The 21,228-nt window shown below is 38.8% G+C and overlaps 1 protein-coding gene across 1 annotated transcript in view; it reads right to left on the bottom strand.

The window, feature by feature from the left end:
• The window catches only part of LOC150097734 (equilibrative nucleoside transporter 2-like), a 260,759-nt gene that overhangs the window by 174,827 nt on the left and 64,704 nt on the right, over nt 1-21,228 (bottom strand). Inside the window, exon 4 of the mRNA XM_090407215.1 lies at nt 9,402-9,568. Within this exon, the coding sequence (XP_090263341.1) occupies nt 9,402-9,568 (167 nt within the window). The remainder of the gene's footprint in view (nt 1-9,401; nt 9,569-21,228) is intronic.

The raw sequence follows: 21,228 nt of genomic DNA, 5'->3' as shown, positions 1-21,228 counted from the left end.
AATGTGCCCCCTAAACTTCATCTCCCTATCCACCAACACTCCCAAGTCCCTGGCCTCATCAATCTCTTGGAGTACAGTTCCACCAATGTGGTATACTGCTGCTAATCTTTTCACTCCGAAATGCATAACCTTACATTTTGTCACATTAAATTGACATCCATTCTCCTTAGTCCAGAACTCCAATCTATCTAAGTCATCTTGCAAGACTTTGACATCTTCTGCATTCACTATCGCCCTACCCAACTTTGCATCATCAGCGAACAAATGAACTGTCCCACTTAGACCCTTCCCTATATCGTTAATGAACAGATTAAACAGCAGTGGTCCAAGAACAGAACCCTGTGGCACACCACTAGTCACAGGCTGTTTTTTGGACTCTACTCCTGAATAAACTACTCTTTGATATCTCTCCATCAACCACCCAGCTATCCATCTCACCAACCCTATATCCATTCCCATATGTTGTAGTTTACGGATTAGAATTCCATGTGGTATCCTGTCAAACGCCTTTGCCAGGTCCAGCAGTATCACTGTAAACCCATTTCCCTTATCCAGTTCAGCCGTCACCTTGTTATAAAACTTAAGCAAGTTACTGAGGCATGATCTACCCTTCACAAAGCCATGCTGTCCTCTGTACAGTATCTCATTTTCATCAATCCATTCCTGTATTTTTCCCTTGACTACTTTCTCCAAGATCTTGACAACGACTCCTGATATGCTGATCGGTCGGTAATTTGCAACCATAGTCTTGGATCCTCCTTTATGCAGTGAAACTATTTTCCCCTCTTTCCACGCCTTCGGGACTAAGCCAGACCTGAGACTCAGATTAAACAACATGGTCAAGGGCACTGATAATTCATTAGCCGCTTCATGCAAGACCCGTGCCGGTATACCATCCAATCCCATAGATGTATTCACATTAAGGTTCTGTAATAGACTATTCACCTCCACTTCATTCATCACAATTCCCATATAAACTAATGGTTCCTTCATTTTTTCAACGTCACTACCTGGATGATATACTTTTGCAAAGTGCGCACTCAGTAACTCCACTATATCGACTGGTTCAGTGAACTCTTTACCATCGTCATTCCTTAAAATCATTTTGCCATGTACAGTTTTTTCTTGCTTGCAGCATATTGAAAGAACTGTTTGGGATTCTCTTTTGCTTGCATAGCTAGTTTCCTTTCATAATCGGCTTTTGCTGTTTTTACCACACTCGTTACCTTTCTGGCCTGTACTTTATACCGTTCGTGTGCCTGCAGGTCACCCCTTTCTTTAAATTCCCTCCATAGTTGTTTCTTTTTTTGCAGCTCAAGCTTAATGGTGTTATTCATCCATTTAACCCCTCCTTGTTTCACTATTCGGACCTTAGATATACAATCAGCCATAACCTCCTGTAAATGCTCTTTGATCACTTCCCATGCTCTATCGACGTCCAGCCCTTGCAGTTGTACATGCCATGGCACTGATCCAAGCAATCTCCTAAGCTTGTCATACTTGCCAGCACGGTAATTCCACATATACCCTGTCTTAATCACAAATTTCACACCTTTAGCCACCTCCCAGGTCAAGACCTTATGATCACTCTCACCAATAGGTGGCAACATGGTCATATTCATTACAGTCAAATTCTTAGATACTATTACCAGGTCAAGCACTCTCACACCCCTAGTATTTTCAATTACATGCTGTTTCAGATAGTTATCCCTTAATAATTGAATAAAATCCATTTCCTTCCTCACATGTGACCTCTCCTCCTTCCAATCAATGTTACCATAGTTGAAATCCCCCATAATAATTACCCTCCTTCCACTCATTTCATCAATTTGTTTATGCATACCATCTCCACCATCTATTCCATCACCTGGTCTATAGCAGCACCCAACTGTATATTTTATTCTGCCAGTATCAATCTCACACCAAATAGCCTCAAATGAGCTCCTTTCACTATCCTGCAATACTTCAATTCTCCTTGGCTGCAGTTCATCAGCTATCATCAATAACACCCCTCCCCCAATTTTATTCTCTCTATCCCTCCTAAACATACTATAACCTACACATTCTATCCCACTAACTATATCATCTTCCATCAGCCATGTTTCACTAATGCCAATAACCTGTGGCCAGGAAGAGCCAATCAAGGCCAAAAATTCTTCCTTCTTGTTCCTAATACTCCTGGCATTAGTATACATGAATTGCAGTGTTCCCTTTGTCCCACCTCTATCTTGATGCGTTATTCTAAATATCCCATTCATAGCGGAGATATGACTGAGACATATAAATTGGTAAGCGGTTGTCACCAGGTTAATTCAGAAGAAATTGTTCATAGAATAAGGGAAAGGATAGAACAAGTGGCCACCCTTAGAAGCTATATAAGGCGGGTGTGAGCAAGGGAGTGGGTGCTTTGTGTGAAGGCGTGTACCTCTTGTGATGAGTCTTTTGACTCCATGAAGGTCTGTTTTAATAATAATAATAATAATAATAATAATTAGTTTGCATAATTTATGCATAATTCTCTGATCCTTTTTTTCCACATCTACCATAATTTCAAAGGAGGAATGATGAGAAGTTACTTTTAACATCACTAAAAAATTGAAAATTGTTGTGTTTTTTAAACAAATCAAATCTTTTAGAGAATTATAAAATCTAAAATTGTCTAGTAAAAGATTGATTTCTTTCGTAGACAGCAATGTTTCATCTGCTTTATCGTACTCAAACATTTGTTTTGCTTTACATTTTCTTAATGTAGGTTCACTCTTGAATTCAGAGAAAGTTCTAAGCTTTCTGCTAAAAATTTCAAATTATCAAAGGCATCGTCAAACTTTCTTTTTTGTTCTCTTCATTTTTTTCTTTTGTGAAACCTTATGTGATACATTAACTCAATTTTGGATATCATACTACTACAATACAATTACATATAAGAATTCAAGGTTTTTATTATGGAAGCTAAAGCTTGTGCTTCAAATTTTGATTTACTATCTATATTAGAGTTCTTCTATTCATATAATTCTATTAGAAAACCCTGCACTTTCCCCATTATTATGACATAATGGACAAAGAGCATGAAGCCTTGGTTCACACCTTGTATTAGCTAGTAGTTCTTAAATATTTTTCAATGACACATTCCAGAATGTAAATAAGTAAATTAGTAATGATATAATTTTTTTCATGTAGTACTATCATATCCTGTACACCCCTTGAGGGTACATGGCAGGAATTTGATTATGATGATGATGATGATGACATTCCAGAATTTCATAGCACTAAAAATCTATATAATTCTTGAATAGTATTAAAAATTCCAATAACTTTGCAAATAATTTTTGTTCCATCATTTTAAGGTTAAAGAATGAGCAGCACATCATGATAACCTAACATAACTATAACTGACATCTGCTCTTGATGGCTTGTGTCTGGAGTGCAATCTAACATAAGTGAATAATATTTTGATTGCTTTATATTGTTTAGAATGAAATTTAAAATATTCTAAATATAGAAAGGAAAAAAAAATATAGAGCCTGTGTAGCTCAGTGGATGTGGTGCTTGCACACCATGCCACATGAAGGAAGCCTTGGTTTCAAATTTAGTCGATGACTAGAGGAAATTTTTCTAAGACTTTTTATGACCTGAGTTAGTCGATCTCTGGCACAGGCAAGTGGGTTTTTTCTCCTAAAAAGTCATGAAAATCGACTGTAGAAACGTAGAACACTATTTCAGACATTAAAAATATATTGTGTTAGGATTAGGGGCCACAAAATGGCAGCACTTGTTGAGTCTCTTCACTGTGTGCCAGTGAAGAGACTCAACAAGTGCTGCCTTAATTAGTGATAGCCTTGGGCTAACTATCTCTGATTGGCTACCAGTGGAGAATGAAATTTCCAATCAAGTTTCCAAAAGTTAGATAAGGCTAAAATGGCCTTGACTACTCCCTGTATGGGAATAAAAGTCATTAGCTGATTTCTTTTTTTTTTTTTTTTAGAAAATAAATTTATTATTTTGTTAAAAAACAAAAAAAATTAAAAAATTAAATAAAAAAAATTATTTGGGTTTGACTTAATTATGTCTGCTCAGGCGGGTATGGGGATACTCACAAGCTCCCAGCTATCAGACTGTGTTGCTGAGTGGATCCCATTGGGAGACGGGTGTGTGTGTTAAGGCTTCAGATGAAAAACCATGATTTGGCTGTGGTGCAAGCCTATGCACCTAATCTGGAGTCAGAATACTCTGCTTTAATAGAGGAAGTGGATGCTGCTTTTGACAGGGTGGCAGACATGGAATCAGTCCTGCTAATGGGCGACTTCAATGCACATGTTGGAACAGATGACCAGACATGGAAGGGTGTGGTTGGGAGGAACGGTGCCCCTGACCTTAACGCGAATGGTTTGAAATTATTGGACTTCTGCTGTACTAACAGCTTGTTCATAATGAATACCTTCTTCCAGCACCGAGAAGTCCATAAGTATACCTGGTACAGGGATACACTAGAACAAAGGTCTCTGATTGACTTCTTTATAGTCTCAGCAGACCTATTTTCCTCAGTGTTGGACGTTCATGTGAGAAGAGGGGAAGAATTGTCAACTGACCACCACCTTGTTGTGTGCACTCTACAGCTTCAGAAACCAGATGCTACCATCAACACTGGTAGGCCTAAGCAGCTATACCGGGTGAAATGGGAGACATTGGAAAATGAGGCTGTGAGGAAGAATTTTACAGATGAAATTTCCTCCAGGTTCAAAGAGATTCCCAAGCATACTGCAGATGTTAAGGAGGAATGGAAGCTGTTCAGAGCAGCTGTCACTGCCTCTGCACTCTCATGGTGTGGCAGAAAGCAGCTCGCCGTGGCAACGGGCAGTGAGAAAAGGACACCTTGGTGGAACCAAGAAGTCCAAAAAACTGTCCGGGCAAAAAAGGAGTCCTACCTAACATGGCTTAGAGTCAGGTCACCTGAGATGCGTTTGCGGTATGCTGAGGCACAAAAAAGCTGCTGCTAAGGCAGTAAAGACAGCAAAGCAGAAGGCTTGGAAATCCTTTGGAGAAAGATTAGATTCATCCTATGCAAATGCGAACAAAGTATTCTGGCAGACCATCCGCCGCCTTCGAGGGAGGAAATCGTGCACAGCAAGGGCAATTAAGGCCTCTGATGGTGCACTTTTAACAACCGAGAAGGATATCCTTCACAGATGGAGGGAATACTTTGAGAGTCTTCTTAATCCGAGTGGCCCAGCAGTTGTCAACATCCAAGAGGTGCAGATCGGGGCAATGACTAGTCTCACAGCAGAAGAGGTCCATTTAGCAATAAAATCGCTAAAATCGGGCAAGGCTGCTGGTGATGATGAAATTAGGCCCGGAATGCTAAAAGCCTTAATTCGAAACGGTGTTCTCTGGCTGACTTGAGTGTGTCAGGCTGCTTGGATATCTGGGCGAGCACCAAAGCAATGGCAGACAGGCATAATAATACCAGTCTTTAAGAAGGGAGACCAGAAGGATTGCAGTAACTATCGTGGCATCTCTCTGCTCAGCCTGCCTGGGAAAGTGTATGCTAAGTGCTTGGAAAGACGGTGCAGGAGCATAGTTGAGTCAAAGTTCCAGGAAGAACAATGTGGCTTTCGTCCAGGTAGAAGCACAACTGACCAAATCTTCACTTTAAGGCAAGTCTTTGAAAAATCTTGGGAATATGCCAAGAATGTCTACACATGTTTTGTGGACTTGGAGAAGGCATATGACCGGGTTCCTTGGGATAAGCTTTGGCAAGTAGTACAGGAGTATGGAGTGGATGGTCAACTATTAGCTGCCATCAAGTCCCTGTATGAATGCCCAGAGTTTTGTGTCAGGGTAAACAGCACAAAGTCTGAACCTTTCGCAGTCTCCATTGGCCTCCGCCAAGGGTGTGTTCTGTCACCCCTCCTTTTCATAATATTTATGGACTGGATTGATAGGCATAGCCGAGGCAGTGAGTGTGTCAGAATTGGAAAATGTAGCATTGGACGTCTGCTTTTTGCAGATGACCTAGTTCTGCTTAGCTCTTCCACAGATGACCTCCAGCAGACCCTGGATAGGTTTGTAGCTGTTTGTGCAGACGCCAGAATGAAGATCAGTGTGGCCAAAACTGAAACATCTGTGGTCTCAAGACAACCATCCCAGTGCACTCTAAATGTAAGTGGAGTCCCAATGAGACAGGTGGAGAAGTTTAAATACCTTGGGTCCATATTCACGAATGATGGAAAATGGGATGTAGAGCTAGATACTCGAATTGGCTTAGCAAGCTCAATATTGCGGGGGCTTGGCCGTTCGGTGGTATTGAAGTGGGAGTTAAGCCAGAAGGCTAAAGCTGGCTGTCTTCAATACAGTCTATGTCCCCATCCTCACCTATGGTCATGAGAGTTGGGTAATGACCGAAAGAATGCGGACTCGAATCCAAGCGGCTGAAATGAGGTTCCTTCGAGGGGTTGCGGGGGCTGACAAAACTCGACAGAGTCAGAAGCTCTGCAATTCGGGAAACCCTCAATACTCAACCGCTGCTTCTCCGTGTTGAGAGATCACAGTTATGCTGGGTACGGGCACCTGGTCAGAATGCCACAAGAGACGCTCTCTCAGCAGGCCCTCTTTGCCAAGCCAGAGGGTGGGAGGCCACGTGGAAGGCCAAGGACTCACTGGATAGACTATATCCAAAACCTTGGGTGGACACGTTTGGGAATCCCACCAGAACACTTGAGCTTGGTGGCAGAGGATCGTGACCATTGGAAGTTCCTCTTGCAGCTTTTGCCCCCACAACCCAATTAGGAAGAGTGGGCCTTGAAGATGTATGTATGTATTTAGGTTTGACACCTAAAATAAAAAAAAATTTTAGGTGTCAAACTAATTTCAAAAAACCATATTAAAACATAAATGCTCATAAGTCAGAGAATCCTGAATGCTGTTATATCTATCATGAATACAGAAAGCAACAATGTCTAATAATAATAATAATAATAATAATAATAATAATTAATTACTATTTAAGCAGATCTGTTTTTAGGTCAAAGGTTACTCATTACTGAGTTTTTTTTTTAATATATATATATATATATATATATATATTGATCCCATACAAGAGAGGTAGAAAAACCTACAGTACATTAGTATCATATGTGAGGCAACAGGCAAGAGTTAGGAAAAAAATAAGTTTTTTTACAGATATAGTTATATTTTATAATTATGGACATTCTTCTTGAAGAGTTGGAAGTTGTAGTTGTTTGGAAACAATACATGAAGAAGGCTATTCCAGATAACAGAGGTAATTTGGTTGGCATAAAGCAGCCTGGGTGTGTTTGCAGTTATACTTAAAAGAGATATTGGGCAACTGCTGGTTTTGTTTTAGAAACAAAATTCCACCAACAGAAAGTGGTGGAATGATAGTTGCTAGTTCAGTGGAGCAGTGACCATGTACGTAACTACAAAAAAGACACAGAAGTGAAACAGTGCATCTGTTGCAGCTTTGTGTCTTTTGGGCAAGATAAGATAGAGGATGAGGGTGAGTCTGTGAGAGTGGGATCATTATCAGTCAAATTACTCTTCTCTGGAAAGTATCAAGAATTTAAAAGAGGTTTTGGGTACACCACCTAAAATACATGCACAGTATTCCAAGGATGGGTGGATTGAAATATGAATAGAATTAATAGCTGGGTGAGTGGGAAATAGCATCTTGAGAAGATGAACGTGAATGGCTAGTTTTTTAGAGGCTGAGGAAGCTATTGATATGATGTATTTATGCCAGGAAAGGCTTGAGGCAAAGGAGAGATCTGATCTAGTCTAGCAATTTGTTTATTACTGAGGGTAAGGGAAGGTGAGTGAGATCCCTTTTGCAAGAGAAAAGGAAATACTGCATAATGAGGAAAAGAGGAGTAAATAACTGACCCATAGAGTATCATATGCTTATCCACCTATTCCTGAAGTTTACTTTAATTACCACATCTCTAATTCATTACCATCACCTTGGTGCCTATGCAACTATCCAACACTATGCAACAGAACTATTTTTCCCTCCTTCCACTCCAATGCAACAACTCCAATTTTTGCCAACAAGAACTAAGTAATGCAAATTTTTTTCTCTCCCCTTGTTCTAGCTACTTCTGATATTAGTATACATAAAGAGCGGCTTCCCCTTGGGTCCGCAACTATCCTTAGACTTTTTATTGACTACTCCATTGAGATTGGTGATATGAGGAATTCGATTCAGCATTTTTAATCGTTTTCACTGAGCTCAGTGATGCCCACACATGTTTACCTGCATCTTTCCTGATAGATCTAATTTTTCCTAATTTTGCACTTCTGATCTCACATTCAACAGCATTTTTTTTTTTTTCAGGCTCTCAACTCTAAATCCATTCAAGTGCAAAACCATCAGCTTTATATAAGTGCTTTCATCCACATATCCATAATACATAATACTGTGGCAGCTGACTCGTTATCACTTCTCTTATCATGGAATCTCTATACAGATTCTCTCCTTACTCTCCCTTGGTCAAACATCCCTTTCTCTTCCCTAGTGGCCTCTGCTTTCTTTCTCTTCTTGGCAGTACCACTTTCAAAATGTTTCTCCAATCTCTCAAGCTTATGCTTTGTCCTATGAAAGAACTCTGCATAAATCTCTCTCTCTCTCTCTCATTACAACTAACCTCTTCATTTACCAGATCTATACAACTATTCTTATTCATTCTTTCATTTCTATCCTCCATTTCTCTATGATATGATAATATCAGAGTAATATGATAGAGACATATAAGTTAATAAGGGAGTTTTATCAAATTAATGTGGAAGAAGATTTTCACAGAATGGTGGACAGTGGGGTGAGAACAAGAGATCATTCCTGTAAGCTGTGTAAGGAGTGTGTGAGCAAGGAAGTAAGAAGAAGATTTTGCATGGAGAGTTATGAATGATTAGAATGCATTGCCTGAGAGTGTTGATTGCAAAAAATGTGAGTGCATTTAAGGTATGATGTGCTGTGTATAAATGAGGGACCTATTACTATGATGAGTACTTGACTTCATGGAGGTCTGATGATGATAACATTAATAATAATAAAAATTAAACATTAAATTATTCTACTGTACTAAAGGACAGAAGCAAAAAGAAGGAATGAAGAAGAAAAGCTAATTCCATGAGTAGAAGTTGGACTATGAATAGATTGTGATTTCTCTGTTGTGACTACTTGACTATTCATGTTCTAACAGATTTTAAGAATATGTACCAATTAAAACAAACAATCATTTACAAAAATACCATTAGAGACAATACTTTTTTTTAGAAATTTTAAAGATCCTATATAATTTAAAATTAGGATTTTAAAATTAAGAAGAAAAATGAATCAATATTCAGAAATGCTTTCTTTCTTTTTTAAAAGGTTGTATGTGTTTATTTACCTGCGGCTGACTGCTATGTTAACTAGGAGAAATAGAACATATGGTACTTTACTAGCAATAGCCAAATAACTTGAAAAGGTAGCTTGAAGAGGTGTTTTATCTTCTTCTTTCTGTGGAGTTAATGCAGCATCTCCAGCAGTAACATTTCGAAACTTATACATCCAGTACTAAATTAAAAGGATATTACAAGCTATAAATAACATATCCATGTTTCAAAAAAAGAAAGAATCAACAGAGGTATCATGCCTGGTGGATTAATAGTATTAAACAAAACAGGATATATAAAATATTGTTTCTAATCAAGTTAAATTAAACAGGTATTTGCATAGAGGTGAAACTAAAGGTGAGAAACAAAATAAAATACAGTATAATTCATTTATTATTCTAAAGCTTACTTTATTCATTTAAGAAAAATATGAAAAAAGTTACTACTTCTCTAAACTGGCCAACTAAATCTCTAAAATGATTATGATATGATCATTTGCAGTCATTTATTTTTCCCATACTAAAAAGAGTATAAGTATGGGAATTCATTTTGATTAATATTCATTTAATTATTTTGATCAACACTACAAAGTTAGTGATGAAGAGATAATATAGCATTCATAGATCATCATCATCATCATCATTTATTTATAATTTTACAATTATAAATAGGGAAACCAATCAAAACAAATAAGTAATCTGTGTACACTAAGATAGGCCTTAGAGGTAGTTATGATGTGAAGGAAAACCAGGCTTCTCTGTTATATTCTAATTGACGGATCTCTGATGCAGAGAGTTGGGAAAAAATGGAGAGAATATTGCTGATGTATTTCCAATATGGAGTTTGGGGTCTGCCTCTTTTTCTTTTTCCATCTGTAGGAGCGTAGAGGACCAGAACATCAAAGGGTACAGAGGGTGGATGTCTGAGTTGGTGGCCGAGCTATTTTATTTGGTTTCTTTGACCAGTGCTGACTAGAGGATCTTGCTGGGTTTCATCTAATATAGTCGAGTTGGGATTTTTTTTTTTTTTTTTTATGTTGGGCCCATATACGAGAGGTTGGCTGGTTCAACCTATAGTACTCTAGTACCGTATATGGGTAGTGGGTTGGAAAAGGAGGAACTTGTTAACATTAGATATGAAAGCCTGTATATTGTATTCCTTGGGAAATACCTCAAGGGAAGACTGTTCCACAGTACAGCAGTAGCAGGGATGAAGGAGGAGGAAAAGAAACTTGTTCTGTGGGTTTCAAAGTGTACTATGAAAGGATGTTGGGCAGCAGCAGCTGTACGTGTTCCAATGGGTTTAGTACAGAGTGGGGGAATTATTGATGTTGTTTCAGATGAGCATTTTCTATGAAAATATTTGTAGAATATACAAATTTCAGAGACCAAATGTCTATGTGAGAGTGAGGGGGGGGGGAGAGTGAGTTGGTAAGAGATGGGTCATTTATCAATCTAATTGCTCTCCTCTATTGAGTCAAGCATTTTGAGGGAGCTTTCAGGAGCCCCACTCCAAATGTGAGAGTAATATTTTATAACTGAGTGGATTTGCAATTTGTATAAGGTTAACAGCTGTTTTGAAGTGAAGTAATGTCTTGAGCGAAAGAGAAAGCCTAGTTTTTTGGAAGCTGGAGATGCAATGGTTGTGATGTGTTTATGCCAGGAGAGGCCTGTCATGGTAATTCTGAGAAGAGAAATTTCATCTTGTCTGGGGATTTGAGTGTTATCAAAACTAATACTGGGGGAAAATGGTTCTTTTTTGTGGGAAATAAGACAGAACTGGGTTTTACTAGCGTTGAAGTTGACGAGGTTATCTGAACCCCATCAGAGGATGTTTTGGAGGTCTGCATTAAGGGAAGTTGTGGTTGATGTTCTGTGGGTTGAAGTGCGTTGTGTAGGGTAAAGTTTTTCAAATGAAAGGGAGGAGTGCAATGTGCTGTCATCTGCAAAACTGTGTATTGAGTTGGAGGTCAACTGAAGTAGGTCATTGATGTATAGAAGGAAAAGGGTCGGTGAGAGAACTGAACCTTGTGGGACCCCAGCATTAGTTAGATAGTGGGAGGATAGGGAACCATCTACCATTGCACATAGTGTGGGTCCAGACAGGAAACTATTAATCCATCTGCAGAAGTCCTGAGATAGTCCAAATGATGGAAGTTTGCTTAGTAAGCCTTTCTTTGTGCCAGACCCAGTCAAAGGCTTTAGAGATATCGAGTGCAACTACTTGGGATTCGCCAAATTTTTCCATGTTATATGTCCAAAGATGGGTAATATATGAGAGTAGGTCATCTGTTGATCGGCATCGGCAGAATCCAAACTGTGGTCACTTAATAGCTGGGTACCTTCAATGTAGAGTAGTAGTTGAGAATTGATGATTTTCTCCATCACTTTAGATACGATTGAGGTGAGTGAGATAGGGCGATAGTTAGATGGCAGCGATTTGTCTCCCTTTTTGGGAATGGGTTGAATATAGGCCAATTTCCAGGCTTTGGGATATATACCATTGGAGTAAGAGAGTATGTACAGATGCCATAGGATAGGAGTCAGTTCTGGTGCACAGACCTTCAGGATAATTGGAGGAATGCCATCAGGGCCAGACTTTTTTGTGTCTAATTTAGACAACAGGTTTATGATCTCTTTTTGGCAAAAGGATACAGGGGGGCATTGTATGTTGGGCAGTTGGAATGACTGGGGGGGGGGGCATTTGCCATTGTCTGTTATGCGTGCACTGCAGGCAAAGTGTGAAGCCAGAAGATTAGCTTTTTCTGTCGGTGATGTTGCAATTGCGCCATCTGGGTATGATACGGGTTGGAATAGTGTAGGGCAAAAGTTGAGACCAATTACTTTGGCAAGAGACCAAAATGCATGGCTGCTACTAGGACAGGCTGCAAGTTCTGCTTTTTGCCCGTTCAAATTCTGTTTTGGACTCATTGATGATTTTTTTGCATCTGTTTCGGGCTTCAGTATAGGCACTGAAGGAGGATGGAGTTCTTAATTTGAGCCAGTTGTGGTATGCCTGGTTTTTCATTAGTACAGCCTTGGCACATCTTTTGGACCAGGGTTTAGATAGGGGGATGGCAGTTCAGAGTGGTGTGGGGAATGTATGTTATCATGCCAGTGAGGATTACTTTGGTGATGTGTTCGGTGCATATGTTTGGATTGAAAGACTGCAAACAATAGTCCAACCATGGGAATGAAGAATAGTAGTATCGGAGGCTGTCCCATTTGGCACTGTTATAGTGCCAGACTACTCTTGTGTAGGTGTGACTGTGTAAGAGTTGTTGCATGGGGCAGTAGATGAGCACTAGATTGTGGTCAGAATTACTCAGTGGGCTCACTACATTCACTGTATATTTGAAAGAATCATTGGTAAGGAAGAGATCTAAGGTACTTGGGGAGTGATTTGGGTTATCTGGTATTCTGGTTGGCTTGTGAACTATTTGTGTAAGGACGTTGGTGATGGCAAATATTTCATAGTCTCTGCCTGCAGGATCTGTACAAATGGAAGACGAAAGCCAGTTGGTGTTATGGACATTAAAATCACCTAGGAGGATGATTTCACTATTAGGATAGTGGGACTGGAGGAAATCAACTTTTGAGGAGAGGAAATTAAAGAGCTCGGAGTGGTTGGTGGTATTAGGAGAGCAATAGTGACAGCAGATGAATTTTACTGAGTGGGGAAGGGATACTTTTAGCCAAAGAAGGTCAAAGTTGGGCGATTCTAGGTTAGGTGCTCTCTGGCAGGGTATGTCAGAGTGGATATATGCGCACACACCACCCTTGGGTCGAAAGGAGTTAAATAGTGAATAATTTGGATGGTTGAGATTGATGGTGCTGGGGGAAGGTGAAATTTGAGTTTCTGTTAAGAAGAGTAGATACCAACTGGCTGGAATGTACAAGTATAATCATGATGTTAATATATGTATATAGATAGATACTTGTTGTTGTGCCTGATGTATTTCTACAACCAACAGATAACACTAATAATAGGACTCTAGCGTTGATGTATGATTTTTTTTTTTCACCAGAGGTCAGGTCAACAATTGTTGTAGCGGTTGGTCAGTATCTTTAACAAACCAGTTTGATTGTAGTGTGGCTTGTTTTCTGTGTATAGTTGTATGCTCCAGAAGATGACCTTGACCTAAAGGTCGAAACATCGAATGTAGATTTTAGTTATATTAAACTAAAATTTTTATTCAAACACGGTAGTTGTCTCCATAATTTTCAAAAATGCATGTGTAGGTGGGGTTTGGTTGACTGTAGATGATAGTGAACACTATTAAGGTTGGAGATGAGACCACGGATGTTGGTGTAGTGGATATGCAAGGATCTGTGAAGGATGGCTTTGACCGTAAGGGTCTTGCATGTGCCCTATGCAGTGCCTGCATACTGGTCTCCTTGGTGGCTACTAGTGGCGTCACTTGGTTTTTGCACTAGTTTGGTTTGTTTGTAGTCTATGGTCCAGCTGCTGTCTTCATTTTGGCATTTTTCTTCTAGCTGTCTTCAGAGTTGGCATCTTTGTTCCCTTTGTTCAAAAGTTAAGTCAGGTCGAGAACGTACACATGATTTGGGGCAACTGTCCTTTAACTTGCTATTTATCGCCGTTATTAATTTGGAAGTGTTTGTCGGTGTAATCACAGATCACTTTCACGAGACATGGAAAGTTCATTCCATCCTTTCTTTTGTTTATGGGACCGAAGCGATGACATTTGATGATATTCCTGGGATTGAAGTTGCATGCACCTGCTAGTTTGCTAACTTCTTCTTTTAAAGATTTACCGTTTTCCTCCGGATAGTTCAAAATAATGGCGTTGAGTCTCCTGTTTTCGGCCTTGAGCAACACGTGTACCATTGATGTGATTAAATCACGGAGTTCGTTAGCGGGCACAGATGCACTTGCGATTGGCCACTAGTTGGCAAGTATCTCGAGCTTTGTTTCCAATTTTCGGATTTTTGGATGAGAAAGTATCGAATGTGTTATTAAGGTGTTGTTCGAGATTTTCAACTCATTCGCCTAGGTTTAGCAGCTGTTTAACAGAAGGCACATCACATCAAACAGAAAAAAGACTGGTTCAGTTCGATAAAAAGCTTGAGCAGGCAGTGATTTCTATTTTTGCACAGGAAGTATGTAGCCAGTTGCAACAGAAATCACACGATATACCTTTTTTTCCTTTCAGTAAATTCGGTTTCACAACTGCAGAATGTGATCTTCCCAGGAGTGTGGTTCGGGAATGTGGTCTTCCCAGGAGTAATCCAGGATATTTCTTAGACAAGTAGTTCCAAAGCTATTTATAATATTGGTTGCTGCTTTTGTTGAGATGTTCCAGGTCTGGGAGCTGTATACAGAAAGATAGACTGGCTGGTGCACTTGTAAAGATGAATCTTCATCTCCTTTGAGATGAGGCTCGACTTCTATACTTTATTAAGACTTCTGTGGAACTGCAGTGCTTTCTGTTTTCTTGTTTTAATGTCTGTTAAGGAATCTGAGATGTGTGATCAAAGGTTTATAAAGTCCTCTACTTCTTCAAGGTGATCATTTTGATTTATATAGATGTGCCCATCTAAATGATGTTTTAATATCTTTGTTTCTTGGAGTTTATTTTTAGTCCAAATACTTCTGCGATTCTCTTAAGGCTGTTGAAGTGGTTTGGGGCATCTGTAATGTTGGAGTCAATGAGAACTATATATCATCTGCAAAGCTCAGGTCTTCAAGGTGCATCTGTATATATGGGTCTTTGATAAGGATTCCAGATTTAACTTGCATTAATTTAAAAATATAGTCAATCACTATGATGAAGAGATATGGGGCCAGAGTATCTCCCTGTAGGACTCTTGTGGTGATGGGAAAACTGTCTGTTTTGTCTCCATTAACTAGTACTGTGGCTTGATATCCCTGGTAGGGTGCCTTGATTGCCCTGATAAGTTTAGGTGGAACGGCATAAAGTTTGAGCGTTTCCCATAGTCGTTCCCTGTCAACAGAATCAAATGCTTTAGTAAAGTCAATAAATTCAAAAGCAATGGTAGATTCTTGTCCTTTGAAGTTTTTATTAGTCTTCTGATGCAGTGAGAATGTGTTATAGAGTAGTGGTCTCCAAACTTTTTTGATCGCGTACCCCCAAGACAGAAAAAATAAATAGCGCGTACCCCCAATTGATTGAGCAAAAATCTATTGTAATAATCCATTTATCCATTTTGTGAGGGTTAATTTGTAAAATTTAAATATAATTCATTTACTATTGATAATATCAAACCCTTTTAAAAAATGTAAGCAATTTTGATAATATTAATTCACTATTTCTAGTGTAAACGTAAAAGTAAGCACAAAAAGGCGTTGGAATTGCACAGAAACAATATATATTAAAAAATCGTTAAACTTACTACTAATAGTCAAATAATTAATACAACTGTGGTGTCATCTGTAGATAGCAGGATAACTAAGCCATTTTCCTTCTCTAGTTGGGCTTGTCAACACTAGGATGCTCTACAAACAGTGGCAATGATAAGAAGAGATTTACTCCCTAGTTTTGAAAAACATGACAGCTTTGCCAACAATTATGTGTGCAAAGTCGCCCAATGTGCGCTACTCGCAAATTTAAGTTTACAGGATCTTTATAACGTCTTTGTCTATATTAGATATATGTTTAATTGATGAAAGAAAGTAATATTCTTTCTCTTTAATTAATTACTTAATTTTTTTCCTATCAATATAAAACTTTTTTTGAAGTGCCCCCATGTATCGACTCGTGTACCCCACTTTGGAGACTACTGTTCTAGAGCACCACATTTTTTGAGGAATCCAGCCTGGTTTTTACAAAGTAATGGAGTTATATGTGGTTCAATTCTATTTAAAATCATTCTATTGTAGATATTTAGTGGAGTAGACAAAAGTGTGATTCCTCTGTAGTTTTCAGGTTTGTTCAGGTTACCAATTTTTGGAAGTGGTATTATTAGACCCTCTTTCCACTGTTCAGGTTCCCAGAGGAAAGTACAAAGTTATATGTGTGTAGAAGTTGTTCGTTGATATCTGTAGGGCAGTGCTTTAAAGCATCAACTGTGATGTCATCTGCTCATGGTGATTTTCCTGCTTTTTGTTGTTCAAGGGCCATTGTGAACTCCTGCATGGTGAAATCATTGCGGTTGATGCTAAGAGTTTCCAGTATTATGGTTTTCGAGATGAAATCAATGTTTGGGATTGGCATGTTTAGAAGAGTTTCGAAGTGTGCCTTCCATTCATCAAGTTCTTCGGTCTTGTTTTCAAACGAGGTTCCATCTTTTTTCTTGATTCTCAATACTTTGGGATTTCTTTCTGCTGTGCTCAGGGACTTTGCCATTTGGTAAGTTTCTCTTTTTTTGTGCAATTTTGACAGTTTTCTAGCTCTTGACAGACATTCTGGATGTAGGTTTCTTTATCTTTTGAGAGAGAGAGCTTCACATACCTCTGTGTTTAATTGCTTTAGTTCATTTGAATATTGAAGGGAATCTTGGGTTTTTACTTTGCATTTTATTTTATTGCACTTGTCAATCAGTGAGTTTGTTTCTTTGGCTACCCAGTCTTTATCTACACTTTTTATGTTTAATTGAAGAAATGTCTGGGAGGCTGCTTGATGCATGATGCTAGCTATTGCTTTATCTTGTCTGCATTATCATTCAATACTGCTTGTGGGTGGTTGTACTTTGTGAGTTGCTGGAATTGATTTGCCTTGTTAGAGTCATTTAATTCTTCCCAATTGTATCTGAGGTATTTTACCTGTGATTCAGATGCCTTTAATTGTGCAGTTACAATTCTGTGATCAGAGTTTAATTCTATGCTGTTGTATGCTCTACAGTTTTGGGCTGACCTTATCCATTTGCCATTTATTAAGATATGATCAATTTGAGCCTTAGTTCCATTAGGATGTTGCCAGATCCATTTTCTTTCTAATTTATTTGGGAATTTTTATTGAAGAGATATCAAGTTCTGAGAGTTGCAAAAGTCCACAAGAAGATGGCCGTTTCCATTGGTTGAGTCATGGTAGGTATATTGTCTTATGTTTTTTGTGTTTCCAGCTACATCTTTTCCGATTTGTGCATTGAAATCCCCTCCAACTATGTGCATATTGTGTGCAGGTATTTTGATAATGTAGTCGACTAGGTTTTGATAGGTTTCTTTGTCTTTATCCTCTGCTGCTTCTGTAGGTGCAGATGCACATGTAATTGTTATTTTTGCTTTGCGTTTATTGCAATAGCTATTATTCTTTTTGAAATACTTTCTATTGATAGAATATTTTTGTAGACTCTGTTGTTTACCAGGATTCCGACTCCCCCATTTCCAGATTGATCTGCAGATGAGTACACAAAGGTCCATTTATGATTGGGACCTGATTTCATTGAATGCCAAGTGGGTTTTCCATCGATGCTCCTGTATGCAGATTGCGTACATGTGTTCTGCCTCTGCTCCCCTGCAAAGTTCATAAAATTTTCCACATTTTAGGAGGGTGTGAACATTATATGTCGAGATAATTATGAGTTTCTTCCAGAAATTGTGTGAAGTGAGGAACTAAAGGTGAGGAACAAAATACAGTATAACTCATTTATTATTACAAAGCTTACTTTATTCATTTAAGAAAAATATGAAAAAAAGTTACTACTTCTCTAAACTGGTCAACTAAATCTCTAAATTGATCATGATATGATCATTTGCCGTCATTTATTTTTCCCATACTAAAAAAAAGTATAAGCATGGGAATTCATTTTATTTAATATTCATTTAATTATTTTGATCAACACTACAAAGTCAGTGATGAAGAGATAATATAGCATTCATAGATACTAGAGTAAAAACACATGTATGCATATCAAAAAAAAAATTTCTGGTTTAAGTATTTTTAAACCATTAGCAGCATTAAAAATGAAAAATTCAAAAACAACAATGCAAATGAATGGGGAATTGTACCGTTTCATGTACAGTCATGAGAGCATCAGATTAATATTATTATATTAGGATCTGTTATGTGTGTGTGGGGGGGGGGGGCATCCTTGAGACAAATGAACAGAAGAATGATTAGTCAGATGATGTGCTGAATTTTTCAGGTTCAGAAACTGACTAACATAACATGTGATCACCATGATGTGAAAGTGATTGTGGGCTGAAGGAGGTATTTCAGTTTATGTACACTAAGCCAGAAGCATCTAGAATAAGGGAAGGAGTTTGGGGCACTGATTAATTTAACTTATCAAAAGTTATAGGCATTAGTGAGACATGCTTGGCAGAAAATAATATAGTCAGAGGGATAGAATGCAATGAGTACAGTGTTTTCAGAGAAGAAAGAGGAAACTGGATGGGTGGATTTGCCATCCTGGTTAAATGAGTGGTTGGCATATCTTTTTGGTCAACAGGTTGTGGATTCAAATCCTGTGAGTATAGATGTTTGTGATTATCTTTAGGTGGGAGATAAATTTTGTTGTTTGTGTGAGATCACTATGCTGCTTACTGAAGACCTGAAGTGGCATGGAAAGCTCTCAATTTGGTCTCTATAGTAAGGTTTCCAGATAGTGTAAAAAAATAAATAAATATACAAAAAAAATCAAATTAATAAAAATAGAAAAAATATATTATTAGCCCAGCCAAGCTATAAATGTATTATAGGTTTGCAAAAAACCTTTCGTGGGTGGGAGCACATAATTAAAAAAAAAAAAAAAGAGTAGGAGTTTAGCAGAAACATGGATATGCAGAGAGCAGTACATTCGAGGATACCAGTGTCAGATAATGACTAACTTATCTGGTATAGGTCAGAGAGTGCAAAAGAGAATGTGGATTGTATGTATCAGCTAACTAGGACAGTGAATGCTGGTGTTGAGTAGTTATTAAGAGGGACTTAAACTATGGGGATTTGGAAGAACAATCATGTAATCTTCACCTAGGAGATTATCAGATGCGGAAATTTTAGTTAAGAAGGGATATATGTGGAATTACAAAGCAAGTGATTATGACAACTGAGGAGCAAGATGAAGTGGTCCAGCTGAATAACAATCTGGATGGGAAGGTAAAGATGTTAGCAGTGAATGGAGATAGTCAAGGGTGTTTGAGAGAAGCAGTATTGGACTACGTAAAAGTCAGAAGAATAAACCTGGAAGGAGTTAGAAGAATGAATAGCAACATTGAGTGGAAATTGAAGCACAAGAAAAAGTTGCAGAGGTATATAAACAGAAAGGCAATCAGCAAGCTCATGGGGAGTACAAAGCACAAGATGGAAGGGTGACTAGTATTTTGATCAACATATTCCAACATATTGGTAAGTAAAGCAAAAGATAATTATGAGAAAAGGCTATTGGAAGTTTTTTTCACTTGGTTAGACTATAAATTATATATTTAGTTTAATCCTTTATCCAAGTGTAAGCAAACAAAGCTTGCGCCCTGAAGTATCTTCAGGAGGCAACTCTAGGCAAAGGTGGACTAAGTTCTGATCACTTTCCTCAGTATCCCATAATGCAAAGCACATCTCCTTGTGGGCAAGAATGTATACTGCTATGCATTATGAGAAGGGTCACTACACAGACTGGTTTCGACCTTTATTGAGGTCTCTTCAGTGGGAGCCAGACTCAGAGGTGATACCAAGGTTGAAGCAATGCAGAACTCATATTTCCATATGCCAGTTGCCAAAAGGTGTCACACCGTATAATTAAATTATTCTGGATTAGAGAAAGATGTTGGAAGTTTTTTCCACTTGGTTAGACTATAAATTATTATTATTCAGGCCTCCAAGGAGTCAAAAGACTCATCGAGGGAGGTCCTTCCTAAGACATAAAGTCTGTCAAGACTCATCGAGGGGAGGTCCCCCCCTGAGAAACACAAAGTTTATCATACCACTCTTTAAAGTCACTGACCGTTCTCGCTCCCACCACTCCATCAGGCAATGCATTCCACGGCTCAACCACCCTCCACACAAAGAAACCACTCCTTACCCTCTTGCTCACAGTTTCCTTTCGTAACTTCCAGGGATGGCCTCTTGTCATCACTCCTTCCCGCTGATCAACCAAGCGAAAGAACTCCCCAGTGTCAACCCTGTAACCACCTCTCAACAGTTTAAAAGTCTCAATCATATCACCTCTCCTTCTTCTATCTGCCAAACTCTGCAGTCCACATTCTCTCAGCCGATCCTCATAACTATCATTGTACAGTCCTGAAACCATCTTTGTCATCCGTCTTTGTATCCTTTCCACAGTTAATTTATCCCCTTCAAATCCTGGGGACCAAATCTGAGAACAATAGTCCAAGTGTGGTCTGATCAGAGACTTATACAACGGAATGATAACCCTCTTATCTCTGCAGGTCAGTGTCCTTCTCATAATAGCAGCAATCCTCTGTGTTACCTTCACCACCTTTGCAATATGTCCCCTAAACTTCAGGTTTCTATCAATCATCAACCCCAGATCTCTTGTCTCCCCTACTTCCTCCAGTATAATTCCTCCCAGAGAGTATGCAGCATCCCATCGATGTTTCCCAAACCTCAAGACCTTACATTTTGCTGCATTAAACTGACACCCCCATTCATTTGCCCATCTATCTAGCTTATTTAAATCCTCTTGCAGGGCTACCACATCTGCGCTATTACTAATAATCCTTCCCAGCTTCGCATCATCCGCAAACAACTGAATATCCCCCTGCAATCCACTGGCTATGTCATTGATATAAAGGTTAAACAATATAGGTCCTAGTACCGAGCCCTGTGGGACCCCACTTGTAACCCTCTGCCTCCTGGAAACTGCTCCACCATACACAACTCTCTGATACCTATCAGACAGCCAATCCTGAATCCAGTTGACCAATCTGACATCCAGACCCATGTGCTGCAACTTAAATATC

Source organism: Typopeltis vanoorti, chromosome 17 (genome assembly GCF_054136105.1).
Source record: "Typopeltis vanoorti isolate ZY-2024b chromosome 17, IOZ_Tvanoo_1.0, whole genome shotgun sequence".
NCBI lineage: Eukaryota > Metazoa > Arthropoda > Arachnida > Uropygi > Thelyphonidae > Typopeltis > Typopeltis vanoorti.
Note: the sequence above shows the minus strand (reverse complement) of the source record. Positions and strands in the feature narration are given on the sequence as shown.